We start from the raw sequence: 21,798 nt of genomic DNA on the forward strand, positions 1-21,798 counted from the left end.
AGTGAATTTGTGCCAGTCTTATGTTTAATTTGAAACACCTGCACTTGCCTGGTTTTAAACTACAGTGGAAACCATTTCACACATTAAGAAATCCAGACTTGCCACTAAATGAACCCAGAATGAAACATCACAACCAATCTTGGTCTTCACACTTTTTTTGTGTTGCATTACTATGTTACATTAGGGCTGTGCAAATACCCGTTACATTTGTGCAAACTTCCAATGCACCCAATTCATGCAATCACAGGCTTGTGTGAATGAGACGCTGCATGGATATTACATGCAGGGACAGCTTCCATTCATGTGAACCAGAACATTGATTTTCAAGGGTTCTTCAAGTGACCGTACGCATCAAGTGTGTTACATGGATCTGTACGTTACTGATACACACAAAAAGCAGGTTCCCACTTTGCAGGAAGGAAACAGAATGTAATGTCTGCAGATGGCTATTTTGGGTTATACATCTTTTTAAAAGGGTGCGATAGACCTCTACATTCCCAATTCCACAGACATGCGCCATTCTGAAAATGCATAGAATGCCCTGCACAAGCGCTAGCTGTCAGATGGGGATGCCAATCCTGCTCTGTGGCGGGTCAGCTGTGATCCATTTTCAAGTGATACTGCCGAGTAGTAGGGCCCCGGACATGACAGAGTCTCTTTAGGCATATTCGTGGATGCTTATATCCTTAAGTGAACCTTTTTTATGTCACTCCTGAATGGCAGCTCCCCTACCCCACTGCAGATGAGTCACTTTCTAACCCATGATAGTTCTGAAAGCTGATTGCAGGGTAGTGTAGGGAAGATGTTTCGCTATGACAGTTAGAAAAGCTCAGGTGTACTCAAGGATCTGCTTTTCATGAATAAATAAATAAATAAATGAGCTGTTCTGGTTCTATTTCGTCGTGCCCCTATGGAGCACATCTTTCCAGTGGGGCAGGGGGAAAAGAGGGGTAGAAGTCCCATTTGGCATGAGCTGCTCATTCAAAGGGGCCTTCAGATTCTTTTATTATTTTGGCATTTGATAAATTTTGCAAGTCGTTTTCATGGTCTTCGTGTGTCATTATTTTATTTTTAGTATATCCTCAAAAAACAAGGTTGCCAATCTAACTACTATTACAATTTAATTAAAGTTCTTGTGAAATTCAACTTTTAAAATGAAAGCTTCCCTTGTCCCCCAGTTTCAAATATAAAGCATGGGGGTTCAGTTGTGCTAATTACATCATTATATCTCATTCTAAACCAGGCACTAGAATATGGTTCAAAAATCTACATAATGGGGCCAGGGATAGATGGGGAGTTTACAAGGAAGGGAAGGAAGCAGTGAAAGAGGACCAGCTATGGGTGTGGGATTGGGGGGAGGGAATATTGTGAAGAGGGAGATTGCGGGGAGGGGAGATGCCCCTGTCAACTTCTAGCAGATATCCACTCATCTGGCATATTTAGAATTGAGGTTGCAGTGTTCTGTGGATCAGCCCAGTTCTGCACCTGAGATCCCGATCCTGTATTCCGTAGTGTGATCAAAGACACAGACATACATAACAACTAATGACAACTTTGGGTGTGTTAGAAAGTCCAGCCAAGTATTTTTACTAGTCTCCAAAGCAGGCCCTAACAATTCCATCCCGGCAGCTATAAATTCTACGTTTTGCAGATTGGCTACCTCAAAGGGAAGCAAAACATGACAGCCTGCAAGCAAGATGCAGCTGCAGCTTGTAAAGAGGCACCTGGGCAAGTACAGCCATTGGGCCAAGAGGCTTCCTTAGAAAGGAAATCATGGCTTTAAACAAGTCTTTAAAACAATTTATGGTTTCTTGACAGGTAATGGGAGGGCTTGCAGAGCTTTGTAATTAACCTTCTGCTAAGATTTTTTTAAAAATGGGACCAAGTACCTAGCTTTTAAAAACTCACTTCCAGATCATATTCCAAGCCCTATTGAAGAAGCTAGGATAGAGTTAGGGCATATTCTCCATGATAAATATAAACCAGCCGTGGATCCTTTTCATGGATAAAAATTGTAAACAGCTGTATTAGCTTATGCAAATCCAGAATGAGAAAGAAAATTCATGTAATACCTTTTATTGGTGGTGGTGGTGGTAGTAAGAACCATCAAGTCATATTCAACATATGGCAACCCCTCCTGGGATTTTTAAGGCTAGAGACTAACCAAAGTGGTTTGCCATTGGTGGCCTCAGCATAGTGACCCTAGATTTCCTTGGGGGTCTCTCATCCAAGAACTAACCAAGGCCAGCCCTGCTTAGTTTCTGAAATCTGATAAGATCAGGCTAGCTTGAGCTATCCAGGTAAGGGCGATACTTTTTATGAGAGTCAACCAAAATGATATACAACATTGTGCAAGCTTTCAAGCACATCAGAACTCTTCATCAGGCTGGATGTTACCCCCAAAAATTAAGATGAAGGAGAAAATAGATGTTCCTGGACAGAATCTTAAGACCCTGTCTTGCCAGACTTTGGTGTTAGGTGCACAAAGATGTTAGTTTAATTGCTATAGGTGTTAAATAACAGTATTTGCATTCTGGGAAGAAGAAATACACATTAGAGGGCCATGGATCCCTTAGAGCCTAGTGCAGAATTGTTAGTGGTCAGACTTGCTCCCACAATATTAAGAAGGCTTATGAACATGGCAATATCATAAGCACCTCTCTGTATGTGTTTTAAACACAGAAACGCTGCTTAGCCATGCAGAAAAATGGAAGCCAGATCTCGGCTGGAAGATGGAAAATTACTAGCATGTGAGATGCCAGGCAAGACCAGCTTTCAGCTCCCACAGCCCGGAGATGTGCAAAGATCCTAAGGCAATGGGGTCTGCTCAGAGTTTCTGAATGAATCACCTTAACACACTCTACCGATCGTCCCTTATCCACTCTCCCATTTTCAGGTGATTCAAGACTCTGATAGCCATACCCACCCATCCTCACAGGTCATCAATCATTGTTGATAACTTTAGTTTTGCCCAGGAAGGCTTTATCAAACTTTCCCAGTTCATTGTCTCACCCTGGAGACAGCTTTCTAGTTCTTTGTCTCATCCCAAAGACAACCATTAAGTTACTGTTTGGGAGGCAGAAGACGTAATCTTGCCCCAGGGCACGTTCCTCCACCCTAGGTGTGTACATGTTCTCAGATCCAGCATCCACCCTCAGACTTCCATCTAAGCTCTTCCAGCATTGACCCGCTGGTCGCTCAACACTCTCTATCCAATTTTCCTCCTGATTTCTAGCATGTGCTTTGTGTTTTTGGTGTGCGATTGACCTTTATTATTTTCAATAAAACCTCTTGTGATTGAACATCTGCTTTGTTATTAAAAGAGTTCTCTGGAAGGGATGATCCTCATATACATAGATGGAGATATCACTAAGTCTCGCTGCCTCTCCTTACATGCTAATTCCCCCAACACGCAAGGAGACCCTCTACTTGGGTAATAGTTTTGCTTACGGATTTCCTAAAAAGATATCTAGTTTTCCCCAGTCATTTGGGGACAAATGATGGGAACCCTCACTCATGACACAAACACTATTTGAGTTTCTGTTACATTATTATATTCACCTATTATTATATTCACTTATCTTGGTTTTATTGTTGCTGTTAGGAAGGATATAAATGGATTATTCCAAAGTATCTAGTCTTGAATGGCGCTGTGGGTGTAGACTTAAATATGTGATATCTATAAAAATAGTGTTCTATATAATAGCTCAGTTCAGACATAAAGTGAAACCCCGGTTTAATTTAACTATAGTTAGTCTGCTCATCCAAACTTGGCCCACTCCATTCATTATAGCTAGTTAGAGTACATCAACCAAGGATCTGAACCCATGGTTTGAAGTTAGCTTATTAACCATAATTGATCTTAAATAGAGTATTGCATGACATATGAATGAGAACATCCTGACATGGACAGCATGCTCCAATGGCTACTTTGACATGCCCCAATGGCTACTTTGCTACAATTCAGGCTGAGATACCAGTTGGGTCTCATGAGGGAGGTGGAGGAAAGACAATGAAACCAGCGTTTGTTGAGGCAAATCAGGATTTAAATGATCCTATGCAAGCAAAATCCTAGTTTCACAAACTAACCATCGTAAAATTAAACCATGGTTTCACATTATGTCTGAACAGAGACAAAATATGACACTGGGATAGTGCATCTGGCCATAAAGGTTGCTACTAGAGCAAGAATGTTAATTGTATGGCTTCACTTGCTCAAGGTCTTTGAGGCATACGGATCTCTGGTGTAAATATGAGGCTATCAAGTTTGAATTCATTTTCTTGGTAAAATAATCCCCTTAAGCATGGTTGATATGTCAGAAGACACCAATTTTAATCAGCCTGAGTGTTAAAGGTACGGTTGTTTATGAGTCTTTTTGTAGTTGTGGTATAATACAGTAATACAGCATGAAAGAAAGTATTAAAGATTGCCCTGCTTCCTAACAATGACTGATAGTTCTGTCATTTGCCAGTGCAGACCCTGAGGAGAATGCCTTGGATGGTTAATGGGCTTATTCAAATTTCTTTCCTGAAAGGTCTGAGCAGTTGTTCCCAGGCCTGGTAATTCATCCTCTTCTTGAAAGTTGTAATGGAAACTTTCTTCTTTGACTTGACTTGAGAATTCAAGAGCAGGTCTATTAACTAATTTATGGAGGATCACTATGGGAGATCCCTGAGCAGGGACTCGGCCAGCTTTTTTAGGAATAAGCCCCACTGAGTAGACCTGCTTAGGATTGCACTGCAATTGGGCTACCAAGGGGAGATATAAGGAAACAAATAGAAAGGAAACCATTTTACTGATAGTCAACAGGGAGTACATTTGTCAACTCCAGGTTGCAAAATAACTGGAGATTTGGGAAGTGGAGCCTGGGGTCACAGTTTAGGCAGGGAGGGACCTCAGTGGGGTGCAATATCATAGAGTCCACCCTCTAAGGGTGCCATTTTCTCCAGTCTGGAGATCAGTTGTAATCTCAGGAGTTCTCCAGCCCCTCCCCAGAGGTTGTAACTTTAGGGAGTCCCTTCAGTGCTGTTGCCAAGCTTGAGCTCTTGCATATAATAGTGCCAAAAATATATTCCCTGACTTACAGTTTTAAATTCAGAAGCTTCTATCTAGTGAACATCTTCCTGCAATAAACAATAGCTTCCTTAAGTTATCCCTTACTTTTCATTAAGGATCTTGCATTGCTCATGGACGTCATAAATAAAAAAATTATCCACTCGTTTTCATATTCTAAAAGCAATCTTTAAATTCAAACTGCAGTGCCTCCAAGTAAGAAATTTGGGGGGGGGAGCGTATTCTTAGGTGGAGCAATAACTCTGTCATTCCCACCCTGGCTATGAACCAGTGTCTAGAGGACATCTCATAACTCTCTCATAACCTTCAGAAAGGTATCAACCACAACCCGACGCAGCATCATCTCTATTTAAGGTGCTTGATTTCAGTGGGCTTCAATTCCATAATGCTTTGTGGCCATTTTCAAGGCATTTTTGGAAGGACCTATCACATTGTCAACCACTATTCTGGAATGTGTTCAACCCCTTTAGATCATCAGATACATGTCATAGAGCACCAGCATTTTTTACTGTGATATGAAGGCTCAAGAAATCAAATCTAATCACTATCCTATCTGGAACCATCTCATACCATGGATTGGATCCAGACTGAATTTTCTGCTAATGGAAGGAATTCGATCAGTAAAAAAAGAACATTCTTGCCCCCAACTCTGCAGCAGCTTACTGATCTTCTACTTCTGGGGGCAAGGGACCCTCAGGAATGGCTTGGGTCTATAGGAGGAAAGAGAAATTATCCCTTCCCTTCCATTACTGGAAAATTTAGTCTGGACCCAACCCCATATGTCCCTTTGTGCCAGCTGCAGTCTTCAGGCTACCACCTGATAGTCTGCTGTATTAGAGTGTCAGACTTGCATCTGGGAGACCCAGGTTTGAATCTCCACTCTGCCAGGGAAGCTTGCTGGGTGATCTTGGTCCAGTCTCTCTCAGCCCAGCCTACCTCACAGGGTTTGTACGAGGATAAAATGGCGAAGGAAAGAATGTCAGAAGCTCCCCTGGGAAAAAGGTGGAGTGTGAATGAAGTCAATAAACAAACTGGACTTAGGGAGCCTGCTGGGCATCTAGAGCTCATGCCTATTTAGTCATAGCTCCTATCCCATGGAATAGGCAACCTGAGGAAGTGTTTAGGGGGCACTGCAAGTCCAGGGCTTTTAACAGGGCTTAACTGCAGACATTTTATTTGCCAGGGCTTTTAATGGGCTATAAACTGCAGGCATTTGGGGGCAAGAGTTTTTTAAGAGTTTTACTGTATTTTTATTTGAATTTGAAAGTCACTGTAAGTTATGGCAAAGGAAGGGTATACATATTTCAATGAATAAATTATATATAATGTGAGGTTATTTTGGACACTCTTATCAGTTCAGGAAAACTAAAGATGACGGGGCACAAAGCCCAGCAAAGCCACCTCATTAAAAATGAACACAGGAAAACCTCTGGTTTGAATGCATGAAATGAAAAAGCTTTATTGGAAATTTGTGGAAATAGCCATACAGAGCTCAAATTCTGGATGCTGAGGCAGGAGCCTGAGCACCAGAAGGAGCATCACATGCGAGGGGGAAAGAAGCGGGTCAGGTTCACGGTGCCTGGAACAGGCAAGGCAGCCGGCAGGTTTAATAGCTGGAGACATGGACCTTCTCGCGGCTTGAGATCACCTTTCCATCCTGGACCTCCTCGACGATTGTGCGGACCTGGCGGGTGGTTGAGGATGCTATAAATGGAGAGAGGAACAGGAAAGTGTTATCTGAAGAAAAGACAAACAGTAAAAGTAAAGTCGCATCTACCTTTGACATCCAGTTTGGGACTTAGCATATTTGTAGAAGGAAGCAAGATCTCTAATCCATGCTTTCACTTTTACAGAACCATCCTAGTGCCTTCAACCTGTCCTTAGAGGCTTGTTATATAAACCCTCTGCCTTCTTCCTTACCCTCCTCTGGGCATATTCCAACTTCTCTGCTTTTTCTAATGATCAATACTTTACTGTTGATAAATGTACAATCTTAACTTTATGCTGTACATCTTCAGTGCTTCAGGATTCTTATCAGTATTAGTACTCAAATATTCCTAACCACTATAAGAGAAGTCTTTAAAATTAAATCTTATTATAGGCTTGTTAAATTCAGTAACAAAAATAACAGATCCTTACCGTCTCTGCCAGACAAAGCCGATGAGTATTGGGAAGAAATGCTACAAGGAAAAAGAGGCTGAATTAGGAATATGAACATGAGTTTTCCATTGCAGTGAAGATGGTGCAGAGATGGTAATCAGAGGCATTAATGAGCAGTAGGAAGCAAACACTGGGTTGGATCAGGACAGTTTTTCCACTGGCAAAACCAGTGAAAGGGCCACGGAAAGGGCTGTCAGGGATTGTGGGACTCACGTGGACAAAAGCCATGTGGGATGAAGGTGGTAATGTGGAAGCGAATTGGGCAAGATCGAGCAGAAAAGTTGATAAGATCCAATGGAGTCTGATTCATTTTGTGGTATAATGATTTAAAAATTGATGCAAACCTCGGGAAATCTTCCAGAACATTGGAACATGTTCTACCCATTAATTACATTTTCCCCTCTGGCCCAACACTGTAATCATTTGTACTAAATAATAAGCTAATGAGTGGGTGGGACTGGCCATAAGGGCTTTTGTGCTAGCCTAACATCACTTTTGGCAATGTACCAGGTTTCTAAGATCAAACAAGGGCAGCAAGGTATGTAGATGCTGTGGCAACCAGGGCTTTTTTTCAGGGGGAACGCAGGGGAACAGAGTTCTGGAAACTCTTGAAAATGGTCACATGGCTGGTGACCACGCCCCCTGATCTCCAGACAGAGGGGAGTTGAGATTGCATGGCGTGGAGGGCAATCTCAACTCCCCTCTGTCTGGAGATCAGGGGGCGGGGCCACCAGCCATGTGACTATTTCCCTGAGGGCAACCCACTGAGTTCCACCACCTCTTTTCCCAGAATAAAAGCCCTGGTGGCAACCATGATAACCAGAAGTGACTGACTAATTTAGAAATGGTGGGACAGGATGACTGGACCAGGGCAGCTACCCAGAAGTGCCATTTAGAGGCTTCCTCCTCTCAGCAATCACTCAGAAAAGCTAAAATGGTTGCTCTCATAGACCTTGACAACTTGGCTGGCTACACCTATGTAACTCCCTTTTACTCACTGGGCTTCCTCTCCCTCCAGCAGGCGACGGTAGGTGCTGATCTCCTGCTCCAGGCGGGTCCTGATATCCAGGAGGATCTTGTACTCGTGGTTCTGGCGTTCCATGTCACACCGCAGCTCCGCCAGCTGCTCCTCCACGCTGGTGATCAGAGCTTGGATCTGGGTGAGCTGGGTGCCATAGCGGGCTTCTGTCTCTGCCAGGGTGCCTTCCAATGCCGCTTTCTGGGGAAAGAGAACATGGCAGGAACAGATTCAGTAACTAGAGAGAAGTTGTACTCCTCCCTATTGGGTTATTTATACCTCATTTTCCTCCCACCCAGAGCAGCTTATAACATTCCCCCTCCTCCATTTTATCCTCACAGCAACAACCCTGTGAGGGAGGTTAGACTGAAAGAGCAAGCGACTGACCCAAGGCTATTCAGTAAGCCTTCATGGCAGAGTGGGGATTACGGCTGCTTCCACACATGTTGGATAATCCACTTTCAATACGCTTTAGTGAACATTTATAACTGATTTTCCATGTGTGGAACAAAAAATCCACTTCTAAAGGATAACTAAAGTGCATTGAAAGTGCATTATTCAACGTGTGTGGAAACGGCCTAGAATTCCTTACCACAACACTTGCACTATAGTGACTCTTCCTTGTGACTGTGGTGTCAGGAAGGATTATGCAAAATATCTCAAGTCCTGCAGTAAATCTACCTATCTCACATGTGTTAAGGATGCAGAAATAGGTTTGTTTTGAGACCCTCTGCACTGTACCCTGAACTACGGAAGGGAAAGAGCAGGGCCTTCAGTTGGACTTCTCCTTCACATGAGATAAGGGTTGTCCTCAATCTTGTGTGTGCCATGTCCAGTTTGGACCAAGGCTAGGGTGCATATGAAGAAGAGGGTTCAGCCTTCCACCCTGCCCATTTACCTGACCTGAAACAGTGGGGGGGGGGCCTCCATTCAGCCCATTTGAGAAACATTTGGGAAACCTGTTTAGACAATGGGTGTTGTCTAAAATGCATTGTTATCCAACGGCTAGAAATACAGAGCAGCTAAAAGACTCAAGTTTGTTTTTCTTTGGACTTCCAATAAACCAGGTCAGGGAGACATTGTGTAAATTGCTTCTTAATTGGAGGTTGGAGGGGCAGAGGAAAGAATGACAGAGCCCCATACCATGCTGAGCTGGGCTTGGAGATCTATTTCCAGGCCTTGGATGGTGCGCCGCAGTTCTGTGATCTCCGACTTGCTACTCTGCAACTGCTGTGTATTGGTAGCAACTTCACGGTTCAGCTCTTCAGTCTGCAAGGAAAAGGAGATGACAGAGTGATTAGTTATAGCTCAGGGGGGCACCATGTTTTTTTCCTAGGACATCAATTTGTCCCCCAAATGGCACACCTTGGTGAAGAACCATTGCTCTGCATCTTTGCGGTTCTTCTCTGCCAATTCTTCATACTGCTCGCGCATCTCCGCCAGGATCTTGGTCAGGTCCACTCCAGGAGCGGCATCCATTTCCACGGTGATTTCTCCACCCACTTGGCTTCGAAGTACATTCATTTCCTACAATGGAAGGAGGGTTCTTTTTAAGTCGTCAATAGTATTGTCAGTTGGAATGTTCTTTTGCAATATTTAGAGTTTACAATAAAGGCAGGGCTTTTTTTCAGGGGGAACGCGGGGGAACGGAGTTCCGTAACCTCTTGAAAGTGGTCACATGGGCGGTGCAAGAAATACCAACTATTGAAGATTGGATGTATAAATTGCTGTACATGGCGGAAATGGATAAAATGACAAGAAAGCTGAGAGATCAGAACTTAGCAGAATTTTTTACTGATTGGGGGAGATTGAAAACATATTTAGAAAAGAAGTGGGACGTGAAAGGGGAATGATGGCAATTTGAAAATTATTAGAATGTTTTTTTTTATTGGAAGAGACAGAATCCTTACCATATGAAGTGAAGTATTAGCTAATTGTTAGCCTAAATTTAAGTGGATTTGGAGTTAATAGATATTGGTAAAATTAATAAAGTAGATATTTTATTTAATTGTTAGCTTAAATTTAAATATATTTGAAGTTAACAGATAGTAATAGATAATAGATTTTAAGTTAATAATAATAGATTTGAAGCTAACAGATAGGGCTTAGTTTAACAAAGCAGAATGTAAACATGATATAATGAGTTACAGAAAAAGGGGATAGATTAGGAATAGATTAAGATATAGGGTTGGAAAACTGTTGGAAGTCCTGAAAAAGGGGGGGAGGGAAAGGGTGGGGGGGAAATAATATTGAGATGTTATTTGAAAGTATGTATTAATATTCTCACCTAATAAAAACAATTTTTAAAAAAGAAAAAGAAAGTGGTCACATGGCTGGTGGCCCCGCCCCCTGATCTCCAGACAGAGGGGAGTTTAGACTGACCTCTGCGCCGCTTGGCAGCGCGGAGGGCTATCTAAACTCCCCTCTGTCTGGAGATCAGGGTGCGGGGCCACCAGCCATGTGACCATTTTCTCTGAGGGCAACCCACTGAGTTCCACCATCTCTTTTCCCAGAAAAAAAGCCCTGAATAAAGGTATAGGTATTTGTTCAGCATCTGGAGGACTAACCCTAAAACAAGGGTTGTGAGCTACTTTCACACTTGCTTTTAACGTGTAGAATTTTTTAACCTATCTGTTCGTTGTTTGAAAGTGTGAAATGGCTGCTATCGTAGATCCAGTCATTTTATCTCATCAGCTAGCAAATTAATCGGAGGGCTACTGGAGGATGAATTCTAAGCATCCACAGGTCACTGTTACAATTTCAACTTCCAAAGCCCCTAGTTCTCAGTTGCTTTCTCCAAGGATTCTTTTCTCGTATTGGTCTAGCTGCAATGGAGTTGTTTCAATCTAGCTGTGAGACTTATAATGGTTTTGTTGTGGTTAATGCTTTCTTTTCTATATCAAGTTATCTGCCCGCTCCCAAACTTGGAATAGTCTTCACTGGGCAAAATCTAGTCCAGATTCACACAGTTACAGGGTTGGATCCAGTCAGCTTTTTCACTCACCTTCATACAGTTTCCCTCTTTACAGCAGTTCCCACCCTACATGGCTCTTGTCTGTGCTCCCCAGAATAGCATTTTTTGGTGATCCAAGGGGACTTCTCTTTTTCAGCACTGAAAAAGCTAGTTTGATCCAACCCATACTTTACATATGGAATCCAGTGACTTTTACATTGGGGTAGCAGAACTGTCCTTCCTCTTCCAAAACAGTGCTTTTTAAGGGGGCCAATTCCAACTGAGCCTCTGTAATCAAATGTGCAGGTACCTTGCTGCACACAAATGAAGTGTTTGACGTGCTTGTGTGAACTCAGCCCAAATTTTATGGTCTTGTGAATTGTTCAGTAAATGTCTGGATCACAAACTGAGTTCAGAGCATTTTTCAAAAACTTTTCAAGGGTGTCATTGAGTTCAAATCTGAGATCAGCATATGGTAATGGGAAAATGAATGAGTGTTGGATGCGCCTGCTAATAACCTTAGGCTCCCCTTCTTAAGAATATCTCTCCCTCTACAGTGCTGGCAGATTGGCTCCCTCACCTCCTCATGGTTCTTCTTCAGGTAACCCAACTCTTCCCGCAGATTTTCCAGCTGCATTTCCAAGTCAGACCTGGCCAGGGTGAGTTCATCCAAGACTCTGCGCAGACCATTGATGTCCGCCTCCACGTTCGTGCGCAGCACCGTCTCTGCCTCATACCTGCATCCACAAAGGGACAGGGAAAAGGAAAGTTTAAATGGGCCAATACCCATCATTCTACTTCCATTCACAGAGACAGCCTTGAAGAATATAATCCACCTTCCAATTGAAGGTGAAGTTGGACTTACTTGGTTCTGAAGTCATCAGCAGTCAGTTTAGCATTGTCAATCTGCAAGAGGATGCTGGCGTTCTGAACACTGGCAGCAAGAATCTGCAGAGAGGGAAGACATACAGTTTGTATTAACAGGGTAGAGTTTTTATTCTTTCAACCTTTTCTACAATTCATTTGAAAACAAGCCGGCAAGTTAGGTTTGAGTTTTGTTGGAGCCGACATCTAGCATTGTATTTTGAGTAGACTGGGTTTCAGTGTGGAACACCAAGAGATGCCTGAAACAGAGCCAGGCTCGCCCTGAGAACTTCTCTGAACATGTACAGGCTATCTTTTCTCATCATGCAGTAACTATATGTCATCACACACCTTGGGGATGTCATTTCAGCTTGCTATTACTAAAAACATGACTGTGTATATCAAGGTTTCCACTTCATCAGGAAATGCAGCAAAAGCATCACCGCTTCCTAGTTACCATTCTAGGCAGGCACCTACAGCTGCTTTATATTAAAGCTGGCCCTAAATGCATAAAATAGATGTATAGCCCTCTGGCATTAAACCCAATCTTTTAAGGAAGCAGGATTCTTTCTGTGAAGATGTCCAAATGTGTTTGTAGCCGGTATCATCTACTGAGTGTTGGCTTGTCTGTGGGAGCTGTGTGTTCAAATCTCTGTTCAGCTATGAGCACTGGCTGTGAAGTGATTTGCCCCTTCACCATCTATTGGATCCCCCACCTGTGTGACAGATACATACGCTTCACCACTGACTCTCCTCACTTAACCTTTTCATACATCTCCTGCTCTGGTGCATATGGACATGAGCAAGTGATAACGTTTTTCTCTGTGACATGAGGAAGGTCAGTTGTTGATTTCTGCAGATCAAGCTGCTATTAAGTGGGAGGATACATAACCTTTTCCACTGGGCAGTGGTTCCTAATGTGATACTCATGGGTGCTATAGTGTCTGCCAAAGTATTGCCTGGTGCCCAGTTGCTTCTTTCCCAAAACATCCCTTCTTCAAAGCAGAAGGTCAGCTTTGGCTTTCCTCCAGCTCAGTGTCTCCAGGGAGCACCCATTCAAAAACAGCTGCCTCCATCACAGGATGACACTTAACTTGGAACCTCCCAACATTCTGTGATTGGCCCGAGCTCCTATGGCAGCCATTTTATAGTTGGCTGTGCCTTCTCCATGACAGCCATTTTGTGGTGGTGCTCACTAATTGTTATCAAAATTCCAAAGTGTCCACAGGCTCACCAACCTTATGGACTTAACGGCCACTTCAAATGTGATGTTCCTATAACTTGCCTGCTTGGGGAAACATTTGCTATGCGCTGCATAGAACTTTTGCCCTCATTTGCATCCATTTTATTGTGTGAACATGTCTTTGCCTACACAAAAGCGACATCCCTGTGAGAATAACACTATGGGAGGTGGCCTGGCACTTATTCTAGTAACATTGTTTCATGTACACAACACTTCCCAATTCAGCATAAACCTCTGAATAATGGTGGCTAGGAGGCAATTTCAGGGACTGGCTTTCGCCACCATGTCCTGTTCATGGACCCTCCAGGGCAACTGATTGGCCAGTGTGTGAAAGAGGATGATAGACTAGATGGACCACTGCTCTGATCCAGCAGGGCTTATTTTTAAAATTTTCATCTCTTTCAGATTTCACAACAACCCTGTGAGGCAAGGTAGGCACTGGCAGACAGATAATTGGCCCAGGGAACCTCAGTGAGTTAGATGGATGAGGAGGGGTTTGAATCAGGGCCTCTCACATCCTTTCCTAACCATTTATATGCTGGCATCTTTCTGCTGGTTCTTTTGTGTTGCTCTGCATTCAGCATCATAATAAATGCCTCCTTTGCTCTCTTTGCTTTTCTCCTCATCTGAAACAAAGCCCACGGTTTTCTATCCAATGAAGTGTTTTTATACTGATGAATATGAAAATTTTCTATTTTGTGATATTTTGATTTGTCTTAATAAAAAGATATTATACAATTTCTAAATTTATTTCCTTTTGGACCAGCACAGCTACTTACAATCAATGATCAAGTACATTCCTGCATTGGATCACATTCCTCCTTCACTATCCCACCCTCTCCCCTTTCATTCCATGCGCATCTGACAGTGACTGTAAACTCTTTGGGGCAGGGAGCTGCCTTCTTCTGCAAACAGCCATATGTCAGAAAGCTACATTAACATTGTTTTTACTGTTTCCAGGAGATAGCCATACACACAGTGCTAAAGAGGAAAAAACTGCTATGCAAAACTCAACAAAATACAAGGTAACAGTGAATAGAATGGTGTCCTGTCAACTGGTGTTAACGTTATCTGGTGCTATGCTAATATTACGGACAGTATGAAAAAAAATCCACCATCCTGATTGAATACAGTCAAGTTGGCAATTCCAGGGTGGAGCTTCCCTTTATAATCTTTTTGTTTTATTACAATGAGATCTGCAATACAGAGTACAGGAAATTATCATCATTATTTTTAAAGCACTGAATTAACGTGTATTCTTGAGTAATTTAGGATAAATGAGCCAAAATAACTATTTCATGAAAGTCACTTTTGAAATCAGGATTTAGGGAGCCTGACTCACTAACTTGCTTTGGAATATGTAGTGTTTCTTCAGAGTCTTTCTCCTTGACAGCTGCCTCTCTTTGTTCATGGCCAGTAACTGTCAGTTTGCTCAACTGTCCCTTTTGATGCCCTTCTTGATGCTGCTTTGCCTTACCTTGCTCCGCAGATCTTCGATGGTCCTGAAATATGGGCTGTAGTCACGGTCTGGACCAGGTCCCTGTTTCTTGTACCACTCTTTGATCTTAATCTCCAGCTCACTGTTGGCTTCTTCCAGGGCACGCACCTTGTCCAGGTAGGCAGCCAGGCGGTCGTTCAAGTTCTGCATGGTCTCCTTCTCACCCCCAGCCAGGAGGCCATCCCCGCCACCAACTACATAGCTGCCCCCGAAGCCTCCACCCAAGCTGCCACCAAAGCTGCTGCTGCAGTAGCTGCCCCCATAGCCACCACCAAAGGAGCTGCCTACCCCAGAGACATAGCGGGAAGAAGAGATGGAGATGCCACCAGCTCCACCATGGATGCCCGGGGCTCTGTATCCCCCTCCAAGATGCACAGAGGAAAATCGAGAGGAGCCCCCACCAAAACTCACAGGCCCCTTTGTGGAGGAGGAGGAGGAGGTATATTGCCTGATAGTGCTGGTCATCTTGCCAGGAAATGGGAAGCCCCAAAGAGAGAATTCCCCACTAAGTTGGAACGCGTAGCAAACAAAGCAGAAAACTAAAAGCTCTGCTTATTTCCATGCTCCTTTTATCCCCCAGGCTGGGGGCGTTGCTGTGGCAAAAGATCTGTTCTCTTCCAGTCATTCCCTGTGGTTTTCGTCATCATGAGTATCCAAGCCAAGTTCCAAGATCGTCATTTGTTTCCCCCCAGGCCTATTCATGCACTTGTCACATTCCAGCCAATGCACTTTGTCCTGTAAATGGGTGGTTTTGTGTTTCTCTTTTTGTTCCCAGGTGAACACAGAGGTGTGATTCAGAAACAGAAGAGCTGTTGCTCAAGGGTGCAATTGAAGATTACCACGTTTTCTGATGGGAAATATATCCTGGGAGAAACCCGGAGAACCTAAAGACTGTATGGGGGGGATCATTATGACACAAGGGTGTTTTATGGAAGAACCTTGAATCAAAGCACCCAAACTGCTTGTAAATCTGGTTGTTGTGGAAGGGGGACCCTGATATGAAAGTTCTGGGGGCCTTTTCACACATAGCAAATTCCTACTTCAAAGACACTTCTCCCAATAGCTGCAAATTTCCATATGTACATGCAAAGACATGTGAGTTGGACATGATTTCTCCCACAAAATTGCTTCCCAGTTACAAAGTGTCTAAGGTACCCAAAACCTACAATAGGCCACTTAATCCCATTTAGATAGAGGGGGCTGTGATCCATGTCACAGAACACTTGGCAATGCAAATACCTCTGCTTCTTTCTCAAGCCCTCAGTGCTTCCTATTAAACCCTCAAGCCATGCTTCTCCCTTATGAGCCTCCTTGAACGTACTCTGTGACTGGTTTAAATAGCATCAGCTCTGACCCCTATTTTCTATCCTGCATCTCAGCACTGGAGTACAGGCACTAAGTAAACAGGTGCAGAGTGCATTTCCCTTGTCAATTAGGGAGCATACCCATGACCTAGTATGGATGCTGCAGTCCACTCTGGAGTTTTGTCACTGCAGAATGGAAATTTTCTGTGTTTGGTCCAAATTTTTGTAAGTGGAACTAAGATATTCTACTCATCCCTGTTTGGAGGTAGCTGCTCCTAAGTTACTTTTAACATCAAGGACAGTGCGTTAATGTGATATGAAAAGCGGCACACAAGTAGTCTGCACCTAATGCAAGCAAATGTCCTGCTAATTTTTTTTTTTACTAAGCAGGTAAGTAATAATAGCCCTGTTCACACATATTTACTTACTTATTTAACAACATTTTTACTTTGCCTTTCTGTCTACCAAATTAAAACAAATTACATTAGGTTACAGTGAACACATGTACATCCTGGGGGGAATGAGGGGGCAGGGACATGGCGGGCAGGCATGGGTGACAGCTGATGTCACTTCCCCAGATGTAACATCACACCTGTCTCACAGTCTCTCTATATGTTAGGAAGTACTTAGGGATGCTCAAGTGAACCCTGTGAATACATTCATGCGTTCGATTTCAGTTCCTCCTCAACTGCTAAAAGTATCCCAGTTTCCCCCACATCCATTCATTGAAATGCAGATCTTGACACTCTCTCACACCTTAAAGAAATGCAAATTGGCAACTCAAAGGATCCTACAGTACTTGTTCTCACAGCAAAAACAGAGCTGAATTGGCGCTTTGCCCTCCAGAATCACTTGCAGATGCAGACACACAAAGGGGGCTCCTGTGAAAGCAGCATTCAAGTGCAAGGAACAAGAATAATCTACATGTGAACTGAGGACTACACATACAATCTTATACCTGAGCATCCCTTGGTACTTAGGAACGTGTAGAGAGACTCTCAGAATCACTGGAAACTCTGTGATAAAACCATCAAGGGGACTGGCAACCCCACCCCTGTTTGTGAGAAACAGCCAATGCATGTTCACTTTACAAATGAAACCAGAGACTAGTACCTGGATAAATGTGGGGTTTCAATGTACAATGTACATGCACTGAATGTCGTATGAGAGTTACTCATCCCATGTTTGGATTGTATGTGTGTTCACTGTAACTTGTGAGGGCTAAAGTTTTGTGTATAGAAGGTGTTTCCAGTTAAAGGAGCTCTGAAAGAAGGACAGGGAAGGTCTTTTGCTTGAGCTGCAGTAAACTGCACACACAGGCGCTGCACTGGGGAAAAACAGCAAATGGCCATTGTTTTTTCCCAGTTTGGTATAATGGTTAAGAACGGCAGGACTCTAATCTGGAGAACTGGGTTTCACTTCCCACTCCTCCGCTTGAAGCCAGCTGGATGATCTTGGGTCAGTCACAGCTCTCCAGAGCTCTCTCAGCCCCATCCACCTCACAGGGTGATTGCTGAGGGGATAATAACAACACACTTTGTAAACCACTCTGAGTGGGCATTAAGTTGAAGGGTGGTATATAAATCGAATGTTGCTGCGACAGGTTCCAAGGATTCCTCATCAGCCTCATTGCATTGCACCCTCCTCTCATCTCAGTGAATCACAGCGGGCTGTTCAGTCAGTTTGTGGCCTCGTTCACCTCTTCTTGGATCTTGAAAGGTGCCAAAGCAGAGGCAGCACCTCAAGCCCTGGGAATACATTCAAGTGGAAGAAGCCACATCCGCTTGTTTGGAAGCCTGTGTAAATGTCCAGGATAAAAAGTATAGGGATCATGACTGCAAAAAAAAAAAATGGGGGGGGGCTGATTAGTTCTCCTCCCCCACCCCATTAATCATCTTTTTTTCAGTGGCTTCTCTCCACAGTCTGCATTTGTCCATTTTAAAGCTTTATTTTTAAAATGGGGGGTGGGGTATATCTGAGTGGGGAGGCAAACATTTTCCTCCGTTGTAACCACCCATTTCTGCTCACATTCCAAGTTCCCAACAGCAGATGTGGGAGGAGTGGTCTGTGTTGATTGAGTGGTGAAGAGAACACTCTTTGCACAGTTATTTCTTTATTTACAACATTTATTCCATGCTTCCTCACTGCAGAGGTTTCTGAGATGGTTTCCTATCATAATAATTTAAATAAAGGGAAAATCAAGAAAGCCGACAATTGATGACATAACTGACCATACAGAATGTAGCCTAAACCTCAATGTGGACTGAGAAACTAACCCTCATTCGCCTTTTGATCCAGAAGGATGTCCGAGGCACTTCACATAGAATGACAAAACAGTTCATTTGGAGATGCTTCCATCTCCTCTGACATAACAGCCCACCCAAAGCTCAGTCAGTTCTCACTGCGTGCTCCTGGCTGAATCCATCCCCTTTTATCTAGTCCCTCTCCCCTGGATGGTCAGTTGCCCGGGTAGGTTGTTCTTCCTTTCCTCAGGACATGGCAGAGGAGGAGGAGCTGGATGAATCTGACTTGCATCCAAGATGCTCACAGTGGTGATATCTTCTTCCAAGGAAGGCCACGTTCTGTGGAGGACAATGGTGGTCCAAGGACCAAAAATGTATTTGGCTCCCTCCCTCACCTTGCCCCAGCCAACCTAATTCTGCAATAACTTCATCCCTATTCTGCTTCCAGTGATCCTCAATAACAGAGGATGCATGCTCAGAGCCAAGCCACAAGTGACGCCTGACACAGGTTGGACACTTGTCAGCTTCCCTCAAGTTTTGATGGGAAATGTAGGCGTCCTGGTTTTACAGCTTGGCTCTCCATTACCGCTGCAAGACCAGGATGCCTACATTTCCCATCAAAACTTGAGGGAAGCTGACAAGTGTCCAACCTGTGTCAGGCGTCACTTGTGGCTTGGCTCTCAGATGAAGCACTGACGTGTTGAATATCTTTGTTTCCCACAACCTCTGGAAACAATTTTTTATCATTGGAAGCAGAACTATGGACAAAGTCAGCACACCTCTGTTAAAAGTAGGGATGAGCTGATTTGGCCATTGTTTATCCCTTTTGGTTTGCTATGTTACCTTTGGCATTGATTTGCTTCACCATTGTCTCTGATCCTTTTGCTTCTCTATATGACACATTTTCTATTTTATACCATTCATTTATGCCACATCTGCTATACACAATGCACAATGCATACATCTAGGGAGGCCAGGTTTCCCATTATAACAGGAGAGTTCCCAGCCTGCTCCTCTGTTCCCCACTGCACTCAACAGGATGGTGGAAGGGGCATTAATCATCTCACCAACATTCAACATCATATCTAGCACAAAACTATAAGTGACATCACACAGAGTTTTTGGTGAATCGAAAGCATGACAATGATGGCACCTCCTATTTTGAGTCAGAAGTGACATTGTGCACTGGTGCAATGCCAAATCCCTCGTCCCTGAGCCTTGCTTTCTCCTTCTGGGGTGCCAGCTGGGGATGGTGACCCTATGTACTTCATTTATATGCAATTGACCCAAAAAGTAACATGGGCAAATGTTGTCAACTTTAAAGGGAAAAATCCAGCCAGCATTCTGAAAGTCAAACTTATGCAATAGTAAAGAATCTCCAGTCTCTTTCTTATAGGGAATAAATACAATCAAAATGGGGATATTCATACTGAACCAGAAAGCTTTTGGAATTCAGGATCCATAACTGAGAGGGCCACAGGGCCAACAGATGCATGCAGCAGAGAACCTTGATTCTTTCCTTTGTCTGATGCAGCTGCTCTGACTCCTCCCACCAGTTCTCTCCTTGGTCTTGTCATCTGCCTCTTCCCTCACCTGCACATCTGGAGTCCTGCTGACCACAACTGGTGACTGAAAGGGAAGATGGCAGGGGAGAACAAGCAGGAGGAAGAAGAGGCTGTGGTGGGGTAAGGCCTCTTCCTGAGTAAAGGCCTACTTGCAAGTAAATGGGGCTCTTATTGTCAAGGGGCAATGGCTCTTTTCCTCTAAGAGATACAGAAGCAATGAACACACAAAAGGAAAATAGATTTTGTTCAGTAGCTTAAGTAGACTACAGAAGAAAATCACATCTACAAAAGAATTAATGTAAGAAAATAATATCTTTACATCCATTCAGCTGTTGGGAATTCCGGGGGAACGATGATGGATAGGCCCAGTGGAACTGGCCAACTGCACAGCACTGTTCCACAGTTTCAGACTATGCTGGAGTTCTAAGGCTACTCCCAAGGCTTTATATACTATGTTAAGAATCATTAATTTCACTAATAATTAATAATAATACATAACTGACCTTTACAGGAGTGATATTTCTCAGACTCTCTCAAGACCAACTGATTTAAGCATGGTATAATAATAATAACTGTGCTTATATCTCACTCTTCTAGACAGATTAGTGCCCTACTCAGAGCAGTGAACAAAGTCAGTGTATTATTATCTTGACAATACAGCTGGGGAGCTGGGGCTGAGATGAGTGGCTTGCCCAAGGCCACCTACTGAGCGCATGGCAGTAGTGGGATTGGAACCAGCAGAGTGCTGAATTGCATCCTGAACACATGACCACTATGCTACAGCAACTCGAATGTAGATAACTGTGCTATGTTCCCACTGCTCCCTTTACGTCATTCTAGGTAATAAATAACATACTTCCTAGTTCAGTAATCAACAAAAGCTACATGCAAAGCAGAGACAAGTGTTTGGGCTTCAAGGCTTCAGGTCTGGAAGACAATTTAGGCATAAATTCAGGAGAAATTATGGCACACCATCTTACTCCTCGAGATGGCAAGAGGCTTCCTCATTTTCACTACAGAGACAAGACCGCCATGAAATATGCATGGGAAGGATTGGGCAGCCTCTTATTGTCACTGTGATATGGAGTACCAACTGAGGAAGAACGAGGTTGAGATTCTTAAAGAGAGACCAGGACTAATTTATACTCCCCCCGCCCCCATGGTTCTTCAGTTCCCCAGGCAGGGAACAAGGTTAAGAGCAGGGCTTTTTTTCTGCCAAAATGCTCAGGAATGGCGTTCCAGCAGTTCTTAAAACTGCCCTCTCCACTCCTGGTTGTTTTGGGCCCCAAATGGGCCCCATACAACCAGGATTGGGCCTGAATCGGCTTGGAATAGGCCACTGCCAGGTGGGGGAGCACTTCTCCACCTGCTAGTAGCCCAATCCTGGCCGTTTCGGGCCTGAATTGGGCCGAAAAGGGCCCTAAACAGCTAAAACAGCCCCCAAATTGCCGGGGTCTGACCTGAAACAGCCATGATTGGGCCAAAAATGGCCAGGATCAGGCCTCTGCCAGGTAGAAACACTCCTCCTCCCGGCAGCAGCCCAATCCTGGCTGCTTCATGCCCAAATTGGGCCAAAACAGGCCCAACATTGCTGAAACAGGCCAAAACTGGCCAGGATCAGGCCTAAATCAGCCTGTGGCGGGGAGGCAAGCCGGCTCAAATCATGGGAGCGCTCCTGTGGTGGCCACACCCTATGCAATGACATCACTTCCTGGAAGTGATATCATCACACGGTCCAGGGAGCACGCAAAGGACATGTGCATATGGCACTACTGAGTTTCACCACCTCTTTTCTCAGAAAAAAAAGTCCTGGGGGAGCATTAAAGATCTCCTAGTGGGCTGCCCACCTACATGGCTGATGGGCAGCATTCAGATG

General features: G+C 43.8%; 1 protein-coding gene across 1 annotated transcript; it reads right to left on the bottom strand.

Annotated features, from left to right (window-relative positions):
* Positions 1-6,507: 6,507 nt before the first annotated feature.
* On the bottom strand, positions 6,508-15,357 carry LOC129338394 (keratin, type I cytoskeletal 14-like). Its single transcript, XM_054992587.1, has 8 exons — positions 14,790-15,357; positions 12,071-12,153; positions 11,786-11,942; positions 9,618-9,779; positions 9,396-9,521; positions 8,233-8,453; positions 7,214-7,254; positions 6,508-6,778 (listed from the first exon to the last, which is right to left on the bottom strand). Exons 1-8 carry the CDS (start codon positions 15,273-15,275, stop codon positions 6,681-6,683), a joined length of 1,374 nt encoding a protein of 457 aa, XP_054848562.1. The 5' UTR covers positions 15,276-15,357; the 3' UTR covers positions 6,508-6,680.
* Between the last annotated feature and the right edge of the window lie 6,441 nt (positions 15,358-21,798).

The sequence above is a fragment of the Eublepharis macularius genome, chromosome 12 (genome assembly GCF_028583425.1).
Source record: "Eublepharis macularius isolate TG4126 chromosome 12, MPM_Emac_v1.0, whole genome shotgun sequence".
NCBI classification, from domain to species: Eukaryota; Metazoa; Chordata; class Lepidosauria; order Squamata; family Eublepharidae; genus Eublepharis; species Eublepharis macularius.